General features: G+C 38.5%; 1 protein-coding gene across 1 annotated transcript in view; it reads right to left on the bottom strand.

The window, feature by feature from the left end:
• Positions 1 to 11056: 11056 nt before the first annotated feature.
• Positions 11057 to 25868, bottom strand: part of LOC139717962 (alpha-2 adrenergic receptor-like) — an 18896-nt gene continuing 4084 nt past the window's right edge. Inside the window, exons 2-4 of the mRNA XM_071629446.1 lie at positions 14721 to 15064; positions 12675 to 13596; positions 11057 to 12261 (exon numbers count right to left, since the gene is read on the bottom strand). Coding sequence (XP_071485547.1) covers positions 11936 to 12261; positions 12675 to 13596; positions 14721 to 15053 — 1581 coding nt within the window. The 5' untranslated portion in view covers positions 15054 to 15064 and the 3' untranslated portion in view covers positions 11057 to 11935. The remainder of the gene's footprint in view (positions 12262 to 12674; positions 13597 to 14720; positions 15065 to 25868) is intronic.

Here is a 25868-nt window from a genome sequence, read left to right as displayed (position 1 = left end):
CGTTTCTCTCCCCCGAAGTTACAACGTGCATGCGATCCTATGCGATGCGTCGGTTCATTCACGCACATGCAAAATACGCGCTAGTTCATGAACAGACGCATGCGGATGCGTCACTTCATGCAGTCAGTGCGACAACAGCAGTGACAAAATAATGTACGGCGTGTGCGTAAATCATAGCTTTTGGCTGTAATTTGAAGTCCACAACTTGCTACGATGATAGATGCAAGTGAGAACAGTGGAATAAGGCAAAAATCTAATTTTCGATAAAATTGAAAAAATTTCTCAGATACGTCGGTTCATCTTTTCACCGACGATATATATGTAGGTCTACGTATAATGTATGCATGCATGTATACAATGTGTGTATGTATGTATGAATGTATGCAGAAATAGAGTATGTCTATAATTATACAAACACATAAATTGAAAGGATATAGCATCGTACATGTGTATTTGTATGTTGTTTTGTGTGGGCACATATTCATTCAAGTTATTATCTTTGCGGAAGCATTCAACAAACTTTATTCGATAGAAATTACCTCATTAAAAATATCTGTTGTAATTAATCCAATTTTCTGATGGCATTTGAAAAAAAAAAACAATCTGCTCCTTATAGGCCCTACTCATTAGTATGCACTCCAAACACAATGGATAACTGATACGTTACTTTCGTATATCTAATAGCTAGATGCACAGTTAGATGCGCTTGGTTTTGTCACACAGCAGGTCTGATGCCAAGAGCATCTTAAGACATAACCGTTGTGAAATTCGAGAAGCTTGTATTAAAAGAAGACGCTAACCCAAGCCTTCACATCCGCATTCATGAAAACTACTTTCCTTCCTTAAAGACAACTATTATTAATTCAAACATGTCTCACTGTTCAGAGGCAAAATCCAACTGTTACTTGCGTTGTCTTGCAGGGTGTCTCATTCAGCAGTTTCGCTACTTTTTAGCCAGCTAATTACAAAGAATGAATGATTTGCGATGAGAGAGAAAAAAAAAGTCGTCATTAAACTCATGCTAACTCAAACAAATTCAAGTGAGATGAACATACAAGACACGCTGTGGGAATTAAGCAGGTTACTAGTATTACAGAGCACTGACTTAAGTTGGTGGGACTTCACGTCATTATGGAAGAGACCGTTAATGAAAGTAGCCGTGTGCTTGAGTAGCGATGAGCATGTATGAGAGAGATAGGATGCCTATGGGAGGTCATATGCCTGAAAGTATCGTCAAAGACCGAGAAATAAGATATTGGACTGAATCGTTTAGTATCACTCTGACCATAGCTTAGTCCTAGATGTCATTTGAGAACAATTTGAACATTAAGCGGGTAGCCATGGCAACTGCAACATAGTAATTGCGCTAATGGTAGTAATAGTACTGGGCCACTGCAGTCGTAGATACTAAAGTAGGAGCAGTAATTGCAGTGGTACTGCAGTCAAATGCCACGGGGGGGGGGGGGTGTCAAGGGTAGTGTTCGTGGTGGTTGGGGGGTCAATGATACCCCCCCCCCCTCCGCCACTTCGACGGGAATGATCTTAGGGCGAGATCCTCGGAAAGTCTTGTTTGTTGTTGTTGTTGCTTTTGATCCTTTTCATTCGAGTTATTCGAGAATTTTTTTTTCATAAGAGCCAAAAGGGCGGAGGGGGGGGGGGGGAGGGGGAGGGGATGCAGCCCAAAGCCCCTCCCCGCTTCCTTGGTCCTGCTAGTAGTGTTGCATAGGATGTATAGTAGCAGTTGCTGCGAAAACATCTGCAGCAGTATGTAGTTAAAGGAGAAACAGTAACAATAAATTGTAAAAGTCATCACTATAGCTGTGGTCACTAACATTGGGCACGTATTTGAGGGTGTCTCAAAGTTGTCACTGTGTTTTGTTATTGTATATGCGGTAGAAAGACGTATATCCAGCGCTTTGAATAGAGCATAAAAGGCGAGTTTCGCGGGTGTTTTAGCAGTTTGGGCATTTTAATTACCTTTAAAGCAGCTAACATCTATAGGGTGCGGAAGACAAATGAAGGCGATAATCAGCAATCGTGATTGATGAACACTCGTTAAGCCATGTTTGCAAACAGATGAGTTCCGAGCGACATTTTGTAGTGGCTAGCCCTATACTGGCACTCCAAACATGGCCACTAGCAGATACTAAAAGAGAGGGGGAGAGAGACAGAGTGATAGAAAGATAGGAATGGAGGGGAGGAAGGATAGAGAAGAGAGAGAAGGCGAAAGAGAGACAAGAGTCACAGCTAATAGTCAAATCAAATCAGGAGGCTAGCTACGTGGTGATTATTATGAGTTATTGGTTAATCTACTTAAGACGTCTTAAATCAATAGTCTCTGGTTTCCTTCACTGTGTTCTCATTGACAAATTTCCTCATCTAATTTAACTTGTCTATGTCACTCATCACGCTGTCAATATTCCGAACTCCAACATTCAGCCCCATCTTTCTTTTCATACACCCCTAGATAAACCAGGTTGTGGGATTCTCTCTCGCCAACTTTGCTTTTTTTTTAATACAAAGTGTATTCCTAATAATACGGACTGTTCCAAGACAAAGGTAAATCCACTTATTTTGTTGAATGATATCATCAATAATTGACATGAGAAATAATCTAATCTTGTGATGTGCACATTCATGTATTACTTTGTATGAATGACCGCTTTTCATCTACTTGATGTCTCCACCAGGTCTAGAATCTGCTGTTAAAAGAAAAAGAAAAAGAAAAAAAAAGAAAATGAAAGAGACAGACGCGATGCATACAAACTCGTCTCCCTGATTGTGCGTGCTTGTAACAAAAAACAAATAGATTTACCGATGTACGCACATTTCAGTATTTGTTTCGTGTCTATCACATATTTCTATAATCATCTGGCGGTTGCGTCGGTGCATCTTGCCGTTATATACTGTAAATATTTTCATAACGCTTTGGTTCCAAGTAAGCATGACAACCTGAACAAATAAACACGGTACGATGTTTTTCTGACGCTGTTTTAACCATTTTCTCAGACATATTATTTGTTTTCACCGATACTGGAGTAGCTGCCTATCCATTGTGTACAGTCAGTCTTATTTGGATTTGAATTTGAAATTTGAATCATCCAACGACTGTCCAGGACAATTTCGAACAAGGAAATAAAATAAAGTTTCAGCACACTTTCCCTAGGTACCACCCCATTCTATTGTTTATCCTCTCTCCCTCTCTCTCTTTGAAACACTCAGTCCATTCAGCCCCTTCAGCTCTCTTTCCAGCTCTCCTTCTTTTGTCTTTCCTTCCATTCCTTCCTTCATTCCCCCTCTAGCCTTCCTCTTTCCATCGCTCCTTCTGTCTCTCCATCCTTTCATCCCTCCCTCTTCTCCCTCCATCCCTATTACCTCCTAGATTCCTCCACTCTCCATTCATTTCTTACCCTCTCTCCATCTTTTCATTCCTTCTTTCCTCTCCCATCCATTCTCTCCTCCCTCCATTCCCCCTCTCTCCCCCTCTTTCCTTTCCCCATTTATTCCTCCTTCGTCCCGTCCTTCCTCTCACCACCCCTTGCCTCCCTCCATTCTTCCCTGGCTCCTTTCCATTCCCTATAAATCTCTCTCTCCATCCCTCCATCACTTCTTGCCTTCGTCTATTTCTCCCTCTCTCTCTCTACTGCCTTTCCTTTCCTCCTTCATTCATTCCTCTCATCATCCCTTCTTCCGTCAGTCCATCTCTCTCCTCTCTTGCCCTTCCCCTCCCATACATCCATTCATCCCTTCAATCTCTCACCACCCCTTGCCTCCCTTCATTCTTCCCTAGCTCCTTTCCATTCCCTATACCTCCCTCAATCCTTCCATCCCTTCTTTCCACTCCCATCCTCTGTTGCTTCTCTCCATTCCTATCTCTCTCTCTCTCCTTCCCTTTCCATTTCCTATATATTCCTTTCCTTTCTCCATATCCCCCATCCCAGCTCACTTTCACCATCCTGCTTGCCTTCTTCCATTCCTCGCTATAGTTCCTTTCCATTATCTATTTATTCCTCTCTCCGTCCATCCATCCCTTCCTTTCCCTCGTCATCCCTTCTCGCATCAGTCCTTCTCTCCATCTCCCTTCCTTCCCATACATCCATCCATCCTATCCTCCCTCTCTCAATCCCTCCATCACATCCTTCATTTCACCATCCCATCCTGCCTTCCTCCATTCCTCTTCTCTCCGACCTTTCCATTCCCTATTCATTCATTCCTCTCTCCATACTTCCATCCCTTCTTGCACCCCTCCATTCCTCCCCTCCCTCTATCCTTTCCTTTCCCAATACATCCCTTTCTTCATCCCTCCATCCCTTCTTTCCTCTCCCATCCTTTTTGTCTTCCTCCATTCCTCTTCTCTCTCCTTTCCATTCCCTATTTATTCCTCTCTCCAACCCTTCCCCCTTTCACCATCCCATCTTGCCTTTCTCAATTCCTCTTTCTCTATTCCGTTTCCTTATGCATCTCTCTCTCTCCATCCCTCCATCTCATCCTCCATTTCACCATCCCATCTTGCCTTCCTCCATTCTACCCGACCTTTCCATTCCCTATTCATTCCTCTCTCCATCCCTCCATCCCGTCCTCCATTTCACCATCCCATCTTGCCTTCCTCCATTCTACCCGACCTTTCCATTCCCTATTCATTCCTCTCTCCATCCCTCCATCCCTTCTTTCCTTTCCCATCCTTTCTTGCCTTCTTCCATTCTTCCCTCCCTCTCTTTTCTCTCCTTTCTATTTCATATTTCTTTAGCATTCTGTCCACGACTGTCAATCATATTTCTTTAGCATTTGTTCCAACTTTCAAGAATATTGTCCACCATGTTCTACATTTTATTATGCTTTCTAGCTGGATATCATGTATTACAAGTATTTCATATTGCTATTTTGATGTATTTTCACTGAGAAATATCAAAATAAATTGAAATTGAAATTGAAATATGTATTCCTCTCTCCATCCCTCCATCCCCTCTTGCATCCCTCCATTCACCTTCTCTCTTTCTTCTATTCTCGATATATTTCTCTCTCCATATTCCTCCATTCCTTCCTCCCTCTCATCATCCCCCTTCTCGCCTCACTCCGTTCCTCCTTAGCTTCTTTTCTTTCCCTATTATATTCCTCTTTCCATCCCTCCATTCCTTCCTCCTTTCCCCTCTCCATCCCTCCCCCATCTCTTCACCCCTTCCTCATCCCTCTTACCCTTTCAATAGTCTTTAGGGCTTTCGGCGTAACATTTAAAATGCTTATCAACCGATAGAAAATGTTTATAATTTATGGTTCCATACTATCATTCCGCACTGTAAAAACTTGAAAATAAAAAGGTTCAATGTGGATCAATCAGATTTAAATTAGATTAATCAATACTCTTTATCCTAGAAAAAAGTTAACAGAAAGTCAGGATTTGTTATTAAAAAATATTTGAAGTAATAGAAGATATAGTATTTTGCGTAGTTGAGTCCAAGTGCTTTTAGTTTTGAGGTGAGTCTGGTCTATCTAACGCGTCTTTCCCTCATCGGGTCCAAAGATTACATCGAAAGCTCCGAGGAACCTTTGTCACTAGATTAGATTTCTTCAAACCTTCCATCAACCAGTGCCTATACCCCGCTGTAATGACGCTTTATTACAAAGTTATTCGACACATTGTCTCAACCTGCTTTAACAGCATCTTGATTCCATTTCTAATTCAGGTTTAGGTTTGTAGGATGCCTGTATGAGCTTAAAGGTTTGTGAGATGACCAATATTCTAAATAACTTGATGAATACATTGATAAGCCCATCAAAAGATAGAAAATATGTAAAATTTCATAATAATTACACATATCAAATAGTGTGTGCGTCCTGTGGATTCCATGGGATGGGGAGTTGTAATTTCACTGGGGAAAGGAGCTTGACGAAACGACAAAGAGAGTCAGTAAGTTTTCGAATGCATTTATAATCATGCCGTGATGCTTTCCTTCCAGAAATAAATGAGTAAGTCAATCAATCAATCAGTCATTAATCAATCAATCAATCAATCAATCAATCAATCAATCAATCAATCAATCAATCAATCAATCAATTAATCAATCAACAAATAATATAATTTCCCTTCCCTCTGAGGTATACCCACATAATACAAGCATAGTCTTTAGAATGGGTACTTCCATTTTTGTTTTTCGCAGTGTATAAATACGATTGTATGTCTCTTTTTTTGTAATGATCATAATAGACATAAACATGTTGTTATTCCTGGCTGGCTGCGTATATTTTCAACGACACGCATGTTGTACATTTTGTTGAAAATGTGAAAATAAAGTTTGAACTGAATTTGAATTTAATTTAATTCAAAGCTTCGAGGGTTCATTGATAGCCTTCAAGAGTAACCACAGCGATAGTTAAAGGAGATTTGGCATTGATCTTGCAATGGTTTCAACAAAGCGACGTAGGTGTACACATAATTATATTGCGCGCTACATTCAAATAGTCGGAAATAACAAATTGTGTAATATGAATCCTTGAATCTAGAGGTACACTCTGTGCGCGACTGGTATTCATTCATGAAGAAGACCGACCAATCCTCCGGCCACCTTGATAATGATGAAAATGATGCTGAAGATAACGATGATATGATTATGGCGATATTATAGTTATCACCATCATTATATTAAATGCAGTCCCACTGCACTTCAGATAACAATTGTTGGAATCAAAAAGTGACTGACTCTATACATACGTCGTTGTGATGAACTACAGCTATATTTTCAAAATTCCAAATTTCCTTGACATGTTTTACGTCATCAGGTGTTATTTATGTGGCCATTAACCCAAGAAAGAACAATAATTTATGATCGTGTCAGCTTTGACGAGGGAAGACGATCTGCAGGTTTAATGTCCTATCCGTCCATCTCTTCATTACAGCTCGTTCGAGGCTTACATGCATACAAATTAACATACGGGTGTTAACATTGTTCAGCCCCTTACTCTTCCGGCAGCATATTTCTTGCTTATCTTTCGGAGAAAAAAATAATATTGTTTGATTTTTTACAGATATCATTTGAATTTGAGCCAGTACTGGTTGGGACACATTATTTTCGATGGGGCTCCGTTTCTTTCTTCTTCTTTTTTCTGTTCTTTTTTATAAAACACAATTCGGAGTATTATGTGTGTTTGATCAGGTTTGCAACAATGTTTTTAACGGATGTGAGGATGTGGAATCATCGAGAACAATAGAAATTAATGTATAACCATCTTTTCCACATCTACCCACATTAAGAGAGATTATACAAGTATATGTCATACATGTACGCATAATCTACATGACAAAGTGTACATTGCTTATTATTTTTTATAATATCATTCGTACATATACTTCATATTGTATTCGACGAACTGTAATATCAGATGAATGAAAGTCAAATTGACAATTTGTACTGCTTTGAATCATGTTTTCTTATATTCTTTAATGGAAATAAATAAACCATTGAATTGAATTGAATTGAATTGAAATTGAATCCTGATTATATAAAAGGCAAGTAATGGATGAAATGCATTTTTCCCCTTTATGTTAACCAATGGTGGCTTATGTTAGGAGATAATGAATGAGACAGAGGCAAACGTAATGTTCGAATAAATCCTCAAAACTGTAAGAAGATGTACTATGCAGCCGGCAATGCATGACATTCATTGATACTAAAATCATGCCTCTACGTCACAGTCTCGAAATAACCCCTCATCTTCTGATGGCGTTGCTAGGCAACCAGCCGAATGGATGCATGTCGGAAGAATTCCTATCACCAGTTCAGACAATGATTTACTGCTCTTCGGGGCATTCATGATGGAAAGTTTATGTTTTATCGCCTAAAACTGTAGTTGGAAACGTTGCTGCTTTAGTAAGTATCAGCGATTTATCTAGGAGAACGTTAAAATATTAATCATCTACCAACGCAAACATGACGAACGTAATGATAAAGCCTAAAATATTTGGAAATTCATAATTGTATAAAGAGAGGCAAATTACTTTCAAGCAATGCAGTATTTTGGAATGTTACATTCGATTTGTTGATTTATTTCCTTTCATATCTTGGCTTTAACCTCTATACGTTTCTTTTGTTGTTGTTGCTGCTGCTGATAAGAAACCGTTAAAAATGATGGTTAAGTAAGAAGAGTATAACTCATGATGGTATAATGGATCATAATTCATCCTCACAATATTATGCGATCATTACCAAAACTTTCTCTTCGACATTCATTATCATCATCGACATTCCATAAAAATTATCAGAGGTTGGTCATCCACCCTTCTTAGTATTGTCATCGACGTGACCAATTTGGAGACTCTGTGACCAACTTACTTTACTGTTACGCCTTTGGAGCTCAGCTACGTCTCTGTCTACAATAATAGTCAGTTTATCTAAGTATCTCTCATTTCTCCTCAACACGTCATTCACACTTCCCCAAGGCCTATTTCCTAGTCATCGTCTTTTGTAGAACGATAAATCCACGACACATTTATCTTCATAATCGGCTTCGTCATAACTTGCAACATCATCACTATTCTAGCCTTTATTAAGGCCTTGTGACTAAGGTTTATATTCCATTTCGCACGTTTTATTCTAATAACGAAGAAAAGGGATGAACGGGCAAAGGAGTGTATAAAGAGTGGCCCCACGGTTTAGCGCTCACCCATTGCCTTTAACCGCTAATTCTCTGACGTGATGTCGAATATAAGCACAAAAGACAGGGCTTGACGAAAGGCTATATCAGTAGCAGCAGCATCCCAGATCACCATCATCAACATCATCGTCATCATCATCGTCATCATCATCGTCATCATCATCGTCATCATCATCATCATCATCATCATCATCATCATCGTCATTACAATCAACGTACTCCGTACCACTGGCTATATGTTGTTTGGGACTGCAATGAACACACACGTCCGTGCATTTCTCGTCCAGATTTTATTTATTGCGATCATTAAAGCCACAGAGCATTAAAAAATCATCAAATGCATATCATTATCCACCACAGAAATCTTGTCTAGTACATGTACATGCACCCTGATTAAACTGTGGAATGATAGCCGACATAAAAACTGACCGACTGACCAAAATATACACACGCTTTAGACCCGTTGCTATTTCTGTATAATGATGATGGCTTATATACAAGATGCTTATATACCTCGTAGACGGTAACCCGACGAACTATTGGATCTTAAAACTGTGGCCTCAAATCCACATTTTCAAGAATGCCATTCTGACTCATACTTTCGAACAATTGCAATGTACATGGACATCTTCTCAAGGCGCACTAGATTAACATTATTCAATCAACTCCATCACAGTGTGCGGCATTGCCACTTTATGGCACAATTCACATGATAAAACAAATATGAAACTATAAGACAATGCATTCACATATTTCAATACATTACAATATATTACACAATATACAATACTACAATATTATACAACGCATTATATACGATATCAAATCAAATAAGTAAGTAAAAAAGAACTGTGTTATTAACAAGGAATGGATTTGCTAGATAAAGCAGCCCGCTGCAACCATCGACACACAAAACTGCGTTTCTCATAACTAAGCTCGCGTTGTAAGTTCGCAATAAAATCATGTGGCGTTCATAAACCGTTATTCCCTAAACTTTTAGTGATTTCTTTAAAAAAAAAGAAGAACACACTCTCACACACCCACACACAAACGCTAATGGAAGACCTTTGCAAATACATTAGCAAAAAAAAAAAGCAATGACAAGAAATATATTGTCTTCTATACAAATTTAGAAATTTAGATACACTTTTAACAGGCGAGAACAGGAGTCTTTACAAAAAAGGAGAAAAACTATCCGATTTCAACATTTTTCACCGTTTCAAAATTGTGTCTATTTGACAGTCAAAGAAGTGAAATACTCTACAATTGACACATTAATTACCGATCATAAATCAGGCCATGTGTAGTCCTCCATAACTGACTTCACCTGTCTTAGTGAAAACGAAAAGGAAACAATGAAGAAATTTCAAGTATAGGATGGAGTCAAATTTGTCAGTTGCTAGACAACAGCGTCAGCAAATTTATATCACTTATTTTCCGATATCACATTTCAATAAAATGCATACGTTTCTTCATTTCATGGTTGTAGTTGTTTCATGATTAATTGGCGGACAAGCAAAGACATCACACAGCATCCACGGAAATTGTTCTATCAGAGTTTTAAAATGCTTACACAACGGTTTGAGTTGAGTTTCAGAACCTAAAGCATGGAACTACAGTTCCATGTCTCTAAGTTTCTTTCTTCTTCTTCTTTTAAGAGTTCACTGCTTGGTTATAAGTTTGTCATAATTCACCATAGTGCAAACAGAAAGGTTTGTCATGATATCCACTTCTTCCACCAAAGGTCATATGGTGCGGAGATCCGGTTGGGAGTTCTGTCTATTTTTTCTGTAGGTGTCATGTAACACGTAAAACCGGTTGATACAAACCCCAAACCCGATATATTATCATTCGCCACATGGCACTGTCCAAAATGGAGTCACTATACAGTGCCCGTAAGAAAGAATGGACACTATTGATATCTTCTTGTCTGTTTCAAAAAGAAAACAAAAAGAAAAAGTGGTGAAAATATACAGTGAGAGGTGAGGTGTTAAGATTGTAGATACTTGTGTGTGTCCGTATCTAGACCAAAATATTTGTATGTGCGTGTGTGTGTTGCGTTGTGTGTGTGTGATTTTGAATTACCATACAATATTAATATTCACCAGCAAACCACGTACTTGAGAGTACATGAATTGTGTTTGATTATCTAGAGTGTTTTCCATTGTGATTGTTTAAAATGGTCAAGAAGACTGACAACTGATCACTGTGACTGTGATACACAAAATGTAACTTTAATAACAATACATACATTTATTTAAAGAAGTATTTTCGTCAATTTAGCTTTACAAATGAGCTTATATTATGTTCAAACTCGCGCCAGTACTGATTTGTACAAACATGATAAAAACCTTTGGTCCATTTTGATATTTTTTTTTAGCCATTTACATACTCAGCAAATTTACAAGTAGCGGCAAGATTTTTTGAAGAGAGTGTGGACGTCACTCCTGCCTCAGTAGACGTCTTACCAGACGACAGTTGCTTAAATCTCCCGCGGGGTGACTGTTCTGATTATCATGGTGCATTGTGCTTACTAGTTGTTGATAGGCTACTACTATATACCATGAAGCTGTAGTACATTAACCCCATGGTCATACCGTCTGCCGACTCACACTCACCTAGGGCGTACCACGAGCTGTCTGCATCGTTCGCCCGTTTTATGGTGCTGAGATACCGTGTTACCACCCTGCTCTTTGAGACGAAGTGAAATGGTGTCTTTTACTCAGCTGAGAAGTGACCCCCTCACACAGAGGGCTTCCATCTCTTTACTGTCCTAAAATAAGGGACAGTATGTTTTGCATCTCATACCACAGATTACATTAAACATTGCTCAGCTAGACTTGGGACTCGAACCCGAGCTATTTGACTGCGCTGCCGTTTGAGCCAAATCACCATCCGGGATGAGGTGTGTGGGTGGTTGGTGAGATTTATTAGCATACCGGAGATCACCAAATTGGCAACTCCCATCAGTTTGTCCATTCAGTGGGGACTTCAAAGGATATTTGGCTAGAAGGCATCGGATTATCATTCGAAAATGAAACCGTGGGCGAAAAGTGATGTTTTCCGTTGATGCTGTATACGGCTACCGATATAGTTTCCCTCTTCTAGCCAGGATGTGTCGGAGACATAGCTCTGGTGTCGCCGAATCTAGGGGGAAAACCAACGATTTATGCCTCCATTATCCGTTATGGGACTTTCATTACTACATGCGCTCCACCATGAAACACGGGAGAGATCCTGATGAGAGAAATGTATGCCTCTCCTGGTGCTTCCCGCTCAAATCTCTCATTCATGACTCGCTCCCGGCTGTCTGCCGGTGTTCCTTACCGCCAGTCACCCTGTCCAAGATGCGCGTTCCAAAACTCCTCATACCATCTGCGCAATGTCCGCTAGCTTCCGAGAGAGCTTTGCGATAGCTCTGAGTGTATTCTTTTCTCGCCGCGCGCGCCTTTCGATTCATGAATGTGTAAATGAGAGGGTCGAGGAGGGAGTTGAGGTAAGCGATCCACATCGTTAAAGACTCGGCAAGGTGACTGAGTTTGATGTCTAAAAAGCAGGCATGGACGATGTTGTATGGAGTCCAACAGAGAACTGTTGTCAAAACGAGCAAGACACCTGTGAATAAAAAATACGAAAGGAAATAAACAAAGTGTCTCATCAGTTGTCTTTTTGACCTCGTCTTTCAAGTTAACTGGTACTGAGGCTTCTTGGTCAAGAAATTGAATATTACGGTTGGGATTTATGCGGGAGTGATACTTGTTAGATATTAATACAGACACTATATCATACAAGGAGTTAGAGACAGCCTTGGCTTACAAGAAATGTGGTCGAATGAGTCAGTTAAATGTTGATGACAGATAATTATAATAGCTTGCACAACAGAAATATCTGCCGAAAATAACAATTTAGACGTAACTGGCACGGAGCAGTAGCTAAAATCTTATGTTTCATAAATAAAGCTGACAGAGTTTTGATATTAAATGATAATGAGGTTTGAAGATTGTACGTTCATTATGAACTGAACCAACCTGTCAAAGCAACCTGCTTGTCAAGACCGAGTTTCTGCTTCTTGATCAGCCGTCGTTTCTCCCTTCTCTTCCGTTTCCTCTCAGCGGGGTCTTCAATGGTCGTGGTCTGGATGTCACGCTGACCACCACAAATCTCCATGTTATTGGGCTCTTCAACCTTGGACTTCACGCTAGGTTGCTTCCTGAGACTGGATCTCTCCTTACGATCCATGTGGATGGATGGGTTCTGACCGTCTGAGTAGAGCTCTCCGGCTGGTGAGATGCCTTGGTCTGTCTTTGGTGACTCTGTGCTGCCACCATTTTGCGCTCCGCGGTAGATGGGATTCATCCTGAACGATACACGGCGGTGTTCTTCTTGAGAATACACCCCGGAGCTGGAACCGTTGGAAGGACGGTCAAAACGGTTGATGTTACGGTTCTGTCTGTCCTGCAGCACCCGTCTCAATCTCGACTTTGTTTCCACATCGGAAGCTGATTCCGATGTGTCTTCCCGACTCTTTTCACCGGATGTCCCTCCTTCTCCATCGGAGAATCCCGGGTTCTTCGCCCCCTGCTCGTAGGCTCGCAGGTTTCTGTCCTGTTTGCGTATGACACGGAAGACACATCCATAGCAGAAGGCCATGACTGGAACCGTTACGGCGTAAATGTAAATGAACCAAATAATGTAATAGGCACAGTTTTGCCATGCCGGGGAACAATGGTGAGTCGCACGGGTGTATACAAACTTGGAGAGGATTTCGGCCGTGGGGAAAGTGGCGAAGAGGACAGATATGACCCAGTTGATGACGAGCAAGCAGACGACGCGTCGTCTGGTTGGCGGGAATCGCTTCGACCACACGACGGTCACATAACGGTCGATCGCGATACACATGGTTGAGGTGAAGTTTCCGACGGTGAATGTCATAGCAAAAAAGCCATTGAGCTACAAATATGATACATTAGAGAGAATGAAAGAGAAAAACAATTAAACTCCTTTATGGCAACTGGAAGTTATAACAAAAGCAATAGTCATTGTTTTATGATTTTAACAAGCGAAATCGAGAGAAAAAAAAAACCCGAAATAACATTTTTATGACAATATGATAAGTTACAATTTCTCTTCGGCGACACGCTGTCGACAGTGTGTAATAAACATGTCATGGTCATTCTATGTATTCTTTATGTAAATAATCATTGAGAGGATCCCAAATCATTTCGACGTTAATTCAGTGGTATAGACACGACGGCTCGTATTGAGAAGCCTCACTCTAGCTTGCATTTCCTTTAGAAGAAATCAGGCTGTGATTACGACAAGAATTTACTTTGTTCAGTCATATACACAGACTAGAGAGACAATATCATGATAAGCAGAGAATGGGCAAATTCCAGTTGGCCTATGTAATATCGCCATAACTTGCCAACTTTCGAGAGAGAGGTCGTGAAACTTTGTCTCAAAGGAGAAAAGTGTGTCAATGTTCGGTCAAAAGGTAAGTCATTGTCTCACAATCTAAACAAAAACAAAAGATAATGAACAAACAAACAATCGCGTGTCTTGGTCTACTTACACTTCCTTAGTCATAACTCGGCCAATATTCTCATTTTACATATACAAATCATATATGTTATTTGAGAAAGCAGTGCAGCAGTATCAATTGTTCGGGATATCCACACAATTTCAAACAGTTCAATACTGATATTGAAAATATTGCTAAAATCTCGAATGAATGTCAACAGAAGTCCTGACACACTTTTAACACGCATGTTGTGAGGGCTTTTGCGTACTGGACAGTATTTCCTTGTTAATAGTAATCAAATTCTGAGACATTCTAACATTAACAGGTAGTCACGTGACTTTTTCTTCATTCAAGCGTGATGCGTGGGGATCTTATTCTTTTTTTATGTGATTGCTTTTGACATTCACCTAGGCTTTCCTAACGTTACAACTTTTTATTACATGTAATTGGCAACATTTTGGTAGTGATATAAAAAAAAAACCAAAACAATGCGATTACGGCAATTCAGATACACAAAGAGCGAAATCATTAAAAATTCACTCGTCGAACTAACCCGACAGAGAGGGTAGCTGTTTTTCAATGACCAGCCGTCGTCGAAGAACGATCCGACTGAGAACGTCATACTGAGCAGCGTCACACCGAGGTCAATGATGTTGAGATTCAGGATCAGGAGGTTGTGGTGGTTGCGTCGAAGGGCCTTCGTCTTCAAGATCGTCGTTATTGCGACGACGTTGGCGAAGAAGGCACCGACCATGACGAAAATGTAGATAATTGCTTCGAAAATCTCGACGTGGTATTCATCGTTAGACTCCTCCGTGGTGTTGGTCGACATTACGTCGGTGGTCCACGTCGGGGTGGTCGCTGATCCAGACTGCATCGTTGCCATGTTGTCTTTGTCTGCATGATTGAGATAAATACAACAAGAGACTGATCTCTAGTAAACTGACAAAGCGGGAAACAAATTGTGCCGTTTTTAGGCGGAAATCATAGTTTGTTGACTTTCACTTTCGGTCTCAGTGCTAACAAACATCATTGAATCTCCTTAAATTTATGGATGATTAATACAGTCAAGAGAAAGTTTTCTTAGGTTTCTATGGTGATTATCAAGTAGGCCTATAAACGCTACATGCATCGAACAAGCAATAGGTTTCTTTAACTGTGATGGACTTAAAAAAAACCCCACAAACTTGATTCATAAGAGACACAGACATTAAGAACAAAATAATTTGAAGACATACAATATAGGGTGCGAAATAAAGGAGCAAAAAAGTAAAGAAATTTCCATTTAGTTTTGTCTTCTTTATCCAGAACTTTGCGAACCTGTATACGGCTTTCCTGAAGAGATTTCATCTTTTATGCTGGTTTTGTTTTTGTTTTGTTTTACAACAACAAAAAAGAGAAAAGGATCCCCACTTCATTGATGCAAGCGTACATTAATTCATAAATTTCTTAATTCGTCATCTCTGGAGTGACCCAGAGTCCTTGTCTACTCGCGGCGAACCCCTTTTTTTTCACTCATAAAATTGCAGATGGTCAATCCATTATGACAACAATTGTGTGTATCTATATACATAGTATGATGATTAAAGAGGAACAAATTATGTTATTATTCTTTTGCCTCTTCAGCTGTGTTTGCATTAGTTTATATCGCGTGGATGAGATCATAGTGATCTGTTTAGAATATTTTGAAAGATCAACATCGTAAACAGCGTCCGTGTTCTTCAGGAAGTTGTTTAAACAGAACAGACATATACAGGAAAATATCAAACAAAGAATACACGAAGAAAGCGAATCGAAGCAAAGTTTAGGTCCTGATGATAAAGAGAGAGAGAGAGAGAGGGGGGGGGGGATACAGGGAGAGAGATGAAGGTGCAGGACTAAAATAGCTGAGATGCTGTCGAGTGAATTAGGTCTGTTTATAATCACAACAATTCAAATGAAGCAAGTATCTAGACGAATGACATGATATTCTTGGCAGAGGAGATGAAAGTTATTATGATATCGAGTCAACGAACTCCAGTGATCTATCAAGTGATTTACGAGGAGAAAGAATTGTATACTTACAAGAACTCGCGAAACAATGACGGCAAAATCATTCAATCAAGAGGGAATGAATAGCACCGACTTTGTTACCACGTTAGGGACTCTGACATAATTATGATCATGACTACAAGACACATCAGCTTTTATATCGTACAAGTGGCTTCTCGTATCACCCCTGAAAACAACAACAACAACAGCATTACCAACAAGCCCAACAGGTAGGAACCCAAAACCCCACTGCAGTAACAATGACGACATTTCTAAATACAATTATGTCGACGATTTCGGGGAACTGTGTTACACAGAATCTGTTCCAGGCTTTTATAAAGATGTAAACAAATTAATTTCTTACTTTGTGTTTATGCATCTTTCACAGAGGCATCATAGAAAAAACTGCCTTTTGCATGTCAGCTGTATTCAACCCGACACAGCAGTTCACACTCGATAGTGAATAAAACAAGTATGGTAATATGTTGTGAAATAAGAGATAAGAAAGAGTGTCCTGCTATGGATAGCGTGTAGTGGTCAAAGAAGGGACAATTTTACTGGCGTCTGATACTAGGCTACATAGTTGACCCTTTCGCTACCGGGCTGCTGGTTGTGTACGTTTTGAATTTCCGTACTGCCCGGTGGAAAAGGAGCGTCTTCATGACGGACACCATTGGGGGAAATCCCCTAATATTAGTGAAGTGATGACATCATCGAAGGATAGAAAGTAGAGCTGGTGAAAATTTGGTTTTGAAACACAAAGTTGAGAGAAAGTCAAGGTTAATTAGAAGGAAACAATGTCACGTTCGTGACAAACATACCACATCATACTCTACTGAACAACAGTGTCACTAGACCCAAGGTCACCTAATTCCTATCTACGGGGAAGTCAGGGAAGTGATGTGGTCCAATTATTTGTCAGTACCTTTATCTTGTACTTTAGTAAGTTCACAGACACTCGTATTATTAAATCTTCCATTCATTAATGTATTCATTCTTGCGTATTCATCAATAAAACCATTTATTCAGCATTATAATACGACTGTACATGTTCGTGTTACTGAAATCATATGCCAAACTTTGCAGTGTAACAATTACAGAAGAAGTAACTGTTGTTTCTGGCAGCATGTTTACAAACACGTATCTCACCTATACTGTTAACTCTAAAGAATATCTTCATATAAGGAGTAGGAATAATAGTCCTACTATAATATATATAGTTCTTATGATATAAGTAGTGGAAGAATCTTAAAAGGTAGATCTCCGTAAAGCATTTTATCTACTTACTGCAATCCTGAAATTGAATTACAAAGTTTGCCATGAAATTTAAAATGAAATTAAATGCTAAATATGGACAAGTTTAAATTGTATATGGTCAACAAGCTTCATTCGTTACAATCCAACCACATCAATTTCACCTTTAGAGTAATTTCTGTCAAATGCATGTAGCAAAAAGGAGAAAAATATCAGTGAAAGTTTGAGCGAAATCGAATGAAAGGGTATGACCAGTCGAAGATTGGATTTGTGTGGAAACTTAATAAATGAAATGAAATAAAATGAAATGAAGATTGTAATTCGCTTACTTTAATGGGGTAATTTTAGAACAGTAAAAAGTTGCTAATTTTTGCAAAACGGTTTTTGAACAGTTGATATGATTACGTAGATGAGTGAGCTGATGACGTCATCAGCTCAAAGTTTTCTATTGATCTTGTACAAAGAAAAATTGTTGCTGTTGTCGTTATGTTTTGTGTGGCCGATTGTATATCTTCCTTTCTGGTCAATTTTCCTGGCATACCTAGCCCTATAATGTCTGTGCCATAAATGTGATAATTATGATATATAGTTTATATGTTTGCATTCTAAAAGCATAGTAAGTATTGTTTATAGTACCAGCATCATATATCAATGAGTAAATGTACAATAGTAAATAGAAGAATTTAAAATTAATATGTTTTATTGGTATAACAAATTGGTGTTGTTGTTTTGTTCCAGTGTTCCACGTCTTACAAGCTTGGCTTTTTAGTGGAACACTGTTTTCCATCGTTATGATTATTTACTATTTTTGTTGCCATGGTAAAATGCATTGTTTCTTTTTATGACATCATTCGTACATATAAAAAATGACTTTATCAGACGAATGAAAGACAAATTGAAAAATTGTACCACTTTGGATCATGTTCCCTTTTTTATGATGGAAATAAATAAACTATTGAATTGAAAAAAAAAATGAAAATTCAGCGTTCCTGCTAGAAAATTGCAAAACATAACATCATGTTATTCCTGATTAGATATCTTCCAAATAGTGAACGGTCAGATAAATATCAGAATTTCAGACTGATCGTTTGAACGAACAACTGCAGATTATACAGTTTTATGTTTTGACTGAATGGCAGGTCCTGAGGGGATGACATCATAATTTTTGCGTATACACATTGATTGTTCAATAACCGTTTTGTGAAAGCTTCACAATTTCAATTTTCATCCGATCTTGATCAAAATTTCTTCGTTGCGCATGCTTAGAAAAAATAAACTCTCTTTTCAGTCGAACTTTCAACTGGTCTGAATCTGAAATAGTCCTCTTTATCACAGACTTCAGAACAGAAGTCAATCACATATAAACCGTATGGCTCGTCTATAGGTGTAACTGTTAAGCCGCTCACAGGAGAGATAAACACGGATTATGAACACATAAAGCGTGATGTGCTGGTAGCTGGAAAGTATCACAGGCGTATAACAATGTATATCATGTATCACGAATTTGATACTCCTTTCACCGCCCAGGCTGTATAATTCATGTGTGAACTCATGTAACCCGTATCGATTAGCACTTATTCTGACTGTTGACACGATTACAGGCTACGTTTATATACAAATGAGGAGAACTCATAGCCGTTAAAGGGGAAATAACTGTTGATTTATTGAAGGCAGAAATATCGGTGAAAGCACATTTTAATTGAAGTTTGAGTAAGATCAAGCAATCCGTGCAAGAGTCATTATTTGTCAAAATTTCAGTTTATTCCATGTGCCGTCGTATCGCCCGATATGAAGGCCACAATGGTTCGTGACGTCAAAGTAGCGGAACGATACAAAGAAAATACAGAGGGAGCCAACATGAATTTTATATTTTTCGAGCATAATGAAAGGGTACATGACTTATCTCCTTCAAAAGACATGGGTAATGATATTCCCCTTAACATATCAAATATTAATAACATGTCGAGGGAATGTATTTTTGATAGGAATGACAAACAAATGTATATATTATTTTGTTTTATATAGTATATAACCATAGCCATTTGGGGGGGGGGGGCATTTTCCCCCTCAAACGGAAATACGTTCGGCCATCCATAGCAGCTTAAAAAGTGTACAGAAGTATAGTAATAGCAGTAGCATTTCAATATTTTCAGCTCAATTCCATTGAAATCAAATTCTATTTCCAATGTCGTAATATGATTCTCTTTCATATGATATAACTCTCTCTCTCTCTTTCCTTTCTTCCTTTGATTTTGTTTTTGCCCTAGTCCTTCCAATCGTATCTCCGTCAGTTTAGTCATGCAATATTGTTGTGTTTCTGCTGTTTTGTTCCATTCTGTCTTAATTATTTTAGTGTTAAGTATTTGTAATTACAGGAAGTATTTTTAAAGAAACACTTGAGTGGTTCACAAAGTACAAGCATGCTTTTTAGTAGACCTCTCAGTTCTCTTTCACTCTCTCCTAACATAACTTAGTATTTTGCAGGTATGTATGTAAATCTCTATTTCTTAATTTTCGTTTTGCACATTCCACTGTATATATGCTTATGATATAATACCTGATTTATTCTGTGCTATGTTTTGTTGGAAGAAAAATGAGAATGAAAATAAATGAACTGAACTGAACTAAATTTTTGTTTCGATGCAATTTCAAGGAAAACAATTACACAACATAAAACACGTATAAGCATGCATGTAGAAACTAATTGTTTAAAACAATTGTATAATTGGAAAATAGAATATCACGTAAAAGACAGGCATGAAGAAATCTAGGCCACTCAATAAATTGAACTTACAGTAGAAACAAAAAAGTAAAGGAACAGAAACACACACACATACACACACACACAGGCACAGAGACATGCGGATAAAACAAAGACTTAGACAGGACAAACAACAAGAGACAATGATAGGAAAGGGCAGTTAGACGGAGAAGGAAGAAACGAAAGAAGGAAGGAAGGAAGGACGAAAAGAAGGAAGGAGAGTGGGAAGGACTATTGGACAGGAAGCAGAGGTCCGCAGCCCAGCTATTGCCAGACATTATCTATTGACATGGGCATGGTAATCTACTTCCAAGAAATTATGCAAATAAGTTAAAAAAATAAAACAAAATATAATTCAAATATTATGTAAAAACAAAACAAAATTGTCTTTAATTTTTGTTTGAGTACAGCAAGACAGCAAGACTTGATGCATTTCTTAGATCATCACATAATTGATTGCAAAAGCCTGGTCTTGTATTAACAGAATCCAATGTATTCTGGACGAAGATGGTGCGGAGTAAAGGTAAATGAAATACTCGCTGGATTGTCTTGTAGGGTACTTATATGAACGCTGACATTTCTACAAAATACATCGTCAAATACTTTTGGCAACTTATTTTTTCTGAAATTATAAATGATTTGTCCTATAATTGATATAAATGTAAGTCTTTCAACTTTAAGATTTTGCTTTTAAGAAACAATTCATCAGTGTGACTACTGGTTGTAAATGTCATATAATTATCAAAGCCTTTTTTTTTTTGTAATTAATACAATTATTCAATCGAATATTGATGGATATTTTCCCAAGCGTAGAAGAAGCAGCAGCAGAAAAAGAAAAGAACAAGGAGAAGAACAAGAAGAACAAGATGGGAAAGTTTTTACATTCGAACTTCATTCCACGTTCTGCCAAATTCTACTTCCTTGATATTAAGAATTTTATCTTTAAACCCTGCTGAGAACTGCATTCCTCTGATCTAATTGGTCTCGTCTTCACTCCGCGTTTTAGTTTTGATATTCAACTTTGTAATTGACAACCAAACCTCTCGAAAGAACTCTGGTTTTCAAAACAAAGAAGTACAGTGGAAGGTCGATCTGAAATGGGATTGCAGAAGTGCAATGACCCTTGGTTGTCCATACAGAAATCAAGAATCGTCGTCCATAGGAGGAGGAAATTGTTGAAGTTGGCAGTATTTTGATTTGACGAGAGCTACATGTCACATGACTTGGTGCCTGGGTGTTAGGTGATAATACTATAACTCTGGTCCACCCATAAGGAAATGAAAACTTTATACATTCTATTCTGAATGATACGATATAAACATATGATTACATACAATTATCCAACTCCAAGGATGAATACAAAATGTAGCACAAACAAGTAAAGACCGTATAACAGGCGATGATGGCTAAATGCTATTAACAAAATTACGTCATTACAATTAAAAATGTACATATCTCCATATCTAATTTTAGTGGGCTAAATAGTAGAAAAACATCTGGCTAAAAACTAGTAGGAAAAGATCCCAACACTCAGAGACAGATACTTGAGGGCATTTGTATTTCAAGGTGTTAGCTTTCAAATGGTTCTGGCTTCGGTAAGTGTTCTGTGTGCAATCTTTACTTTTTTTGCCCATGGCATCATTATCTGTACGTGGATGATATATTGAGTCTATTCTGAAAAGTACAAGTGTTTAGATCCCAGGTATCCTTGGTGATAACGTACATCGTTCGAGCTTCGGCCGATAAGTCACAACGTATAAATTTGTGCAAGGTTGCCAAGATAGGTGCGCGCTACGAGCCCGACACCCACGAGTCATACAGCCTACGAGTCGACACAAAGGCAAATAAGGCTCGTGAACCCGACACTAGGCAAAAAAAAAAAAAAAAATAGTTTGACACTCAGCATAAAAAACCCATCAGACCGACATTACATGACGGGCTTTATCTCGCGGACTTTTTTTTAATCTATACACTGTACTTGGAATCATATGGGACTTATTTGCCTAGTGTCGAGGTCGTGGGACCTGGGATTCGTGGATGTCTTGCTCGTAGGATGCCCCACCAAGACATGTTTGCTATAGATAATTTCGTCGAACCGTTTGCCGAAGCATTAGTGTTGCTCCCAAACCTTACAAAACTCGGGTAATGTTCGTTATTCCGATCAGGGTTTGTTAATGGGGAGCACGTAGGATTCTTATACGTACACGCATGTGTGATTTTTTTTTCTGTGCATGCCTTTGAATTGCCTCTTATCATAATTCTATCTATGTCATGCATGGCTCATCCTGATGATGATGTAGAAGAGGAAGGAAGGGTGGCAGACGGAGTAGGAAGAGAGAAAAAAAAGCATATTTTTTTCATCAATAACACCATTTACAGATTACGATTGCATTCCAATTCCAATTCAAATAAAATCAAAATCAAATCAAATCAAATCAATTCGTCAATAAGTATATGTATCGTGTGTGTTTGCGTGAGTTATATACACTTCTGTGCGTGTGTGTGTTTTTATCAAATTCTCATTACGTAATAGCCTACCTTTAAAAATAATACATCAAGGTATTTTGTCACTAAAGGAGGTCTATGCCATTTTTTTGTTATTAAAAACTTCGTTTCATTTTCGATGAACGAACTTCCCGAATAACAAACCCTGTTCTTTTTCGGATTTGCAAATCTTATTTCATTTTTGGATTAACGAACCCTCGGAATAACGTACCTTTATTCATTTTTGGATTAACAAACCTTCCGAATAACGAACCTTATTTAATTTTCGGATTAACGAACCCTCGGAATAACATGCCTTTAGTCATTTTTGGATTAACGAATCTTCCGAATAACGAACTTTTTTTTTCATTTTCGGATTAACGAACTTTCGAAATAACGAACCTTGCTTTACTTTCAGAATCCTCTTAATAACGTACCAAATATTTTCGGATTAACGAACCTCCAAAATAACGAACTGTAACCGAAAACCTAACCCCGAGAGATCGCCGTGGAGCTAGTTCAACTAGAAACTAGCGATCGATGATGCACAATTGTTGACTTTGGCAATTACACGTCCGACAAACTTTCATCAATTAATATTAATGACAATATAAGACAGAAAACGACAGCTATGGAAATAATAACAAACGAAACTTTTGTGTCGAATAGTTTGTAAGCAATGTTACACTTCAAATGACGTAAATATTCGAAAATTCGTAATCTAAAAGAATATATCATTGTGAACTTGGCTCCTTTAAAGGAGGCAGATGATAAGCCCAGATGAAAAGTGAGGTAGTCTTCTACAATGCCTTACCTCAGGGGATCAAGATAGTGCGAAAGTAATAAGCTCATCGAATATTATTTATGAACACTTGACACTTGCTGAGGAGTAATTATTTCTCTTGGGTGGGGATGACTCATTAAAAGAAAAACATAAACAGACACATCATTGTGAAGAATGGTGGTGCGAAGACAGGATTAGAAGGGGGCAGAGGACCAAAGAAGGAAGAGGAAAAGGAGGAGATGGAGGGGGGGGGGATGAAGAGGACGAATAAAGGAGAAGAAAGAAAGAAACCGGTAATAAAGAAGAAGATACCGATATATGACAAAGTACCAAAAAAAAAAAACAATTAAAAAGAGAGACAGGAAAAAATGACTGACAAATTGGAAAGGGAAACAGAAAATTTGATGTTCCAAGAGGGATATTCTCTGAAATAAATATAAAGCATGTAGAAATGAAAATGTCAACAAATATGAATATAAGACTGATAAACGCCCGGAAATAAATTATTGGTGACTCACAGTATTGACGAACGAAGTAGATTAATGCTGGAGATTCTGCCTGTCCTTGATCTTTTTCAGATCCAAAATACTGGTTTATTATACACCACTTGTAAATATGCTCAAATTATCGAGGCTCTATCATCGCACGATGTTGACTGAAGGACATTCGGTGGGTGCTTAAGTTAAAAGGGCTGTCGAGTCTCAAGTTGTCCTGTGGCGAACCAATCAGAGAGCGGCCACTCACAAGCGTCCATGACAAAGTAACGTTCGATTCAATGCGCATGCGCGGAGCATGCACTTTAAACCTTTTCGTCTAACCTCTTCAAATCACCAATGACGTTAACAAAAAGGATTAATTCGAGGCAAATGGACAAGTAGATGGGTCATGTGACATCATGAAACTTTCCACTTGAATGAATTGGCGGTTCATAAGGACGCCCTATTCAACGTCCGAACAGAAAATGTTCCCACCATGTACGTACGTGCATTGACCTACCACTAGAGGAACGCGTTCTAGCTGCGTGTGCTAGCTGAGACGCCAATATGCTTCTTTTGCCAAGACAAACAAATGGAAAGCGAGAGTGCGATGTACTTCGAACCAACAATCTTGCAAAAAGAAAAAAAGAAAGAAAGACGAATGCAGTGATATATTACACTCCATCTTAAAGTAATTGTCTGTTATTTGGTCATCAAAGCCGAGATTTGCCGAGAATGCGAGAAAGACATTTGATACTTCGTCTTGGCTATATTATGATAGCATGTTTTAGTTGATGTTGTAGGATTTCATACTGTACAGATTTCCGATCCAAGTAAACATTACATCCACATGAAAATCTGGTCAAATGGGAAGAAGTACGTTACAGTGTGTTTATCAAGTCTTTTTTCTAAGGATAAAACTTGCCTGTGTTTAAGGATTGTAGTGTCGATAATGTTTTTGTTAGTTTAACCTTGTGTGTAACAAGCTGTTCCCAAGATGATGATATCGATGATCGTGATGGGAATGAAGTGGTATGATGGTAGCAATTTGTGGTTTTACGGAAGAAGTGATGGCAATGTATATAGAAGATCCCGTGTACAAAGAATTTGACTGCTAATTCTTATCGATGATAGAAATGCGACTATTTTCCTTATTTACATCTCGAAAATAAAAAAAGAATAAAATAAAAGGTTCAGGCTCTCACGACAGAAACAGTAATCACAATCTACTTAAGTGCTTTGGCCAGTTCTATAGGAACAATGAGCAGAGTTTCACGCCTTTTCGGTTGGAGGCATAAGGTGTTGTTTGCTTCATATTTAGATTCATGATAGTACACAATTTAATATTTCGATAAAAACTTTCAAACAACAACATAGACATTTCTCTTTGTTTGGCGTGACAGCATGTGTAGGTCTACTGAAACTGACCACAAAAACAAACAAACAAACAAACAAACAAACAAACAAACAAACAAACAAACAAACAAAACATTACAACGTCTGTTGCCACTTGCACATGGCTTTCCCTGCCGGTGGATTTCGAGTTGATACATGCATCACCGCGTGTTGCAATATCATTGAGTTATCGTGGTCAAATTATATCATTCCGCATCCGTATCTTCTGTCCTTTACCAAGTGCGAATTATTCTGCAGTGGCTTAAATAATTTACTGAGAAGAAATGCACCCGGCAGATAAGGTCTTAACTTTCGTTGGTTTATCGTAAGACCCTGGATGGTTGGATAACGTTTCAGAGTAACCACAAGCTTCTGGCATATAGCAGCAAGTCACTGTTTGTCTACCTTGGTATAAAATCGCTATGGGCGCCATGGAATCCTATGTCTCACATGCACGATGCCGAACCTTTCAAATTCTAACGTTTGATAAGCTTCCGTATTCACAGTCTGTGCACT

This window comes from Diadema antillarum, unplaced genomic scaffold (assembly GCF_040938485.1).
Source record: "Diadema antillarum isolate AM-2024a unplaced genomic scaffold, OU_Dant_1.0 scf00000086, whole genome shotgun sequence".
Lineage (NCBI taxonomy): Eukaryota > Metazoa > Echinodermata > Echinoidea > Diadematoida > Diadematidae > Diadema > Diadema antillarum.
The sequence above is the reverse complement of the archived record's forward strand: the minus strand, read 5'-3'. Positions and strand labels throughout refer to the sequence as shown.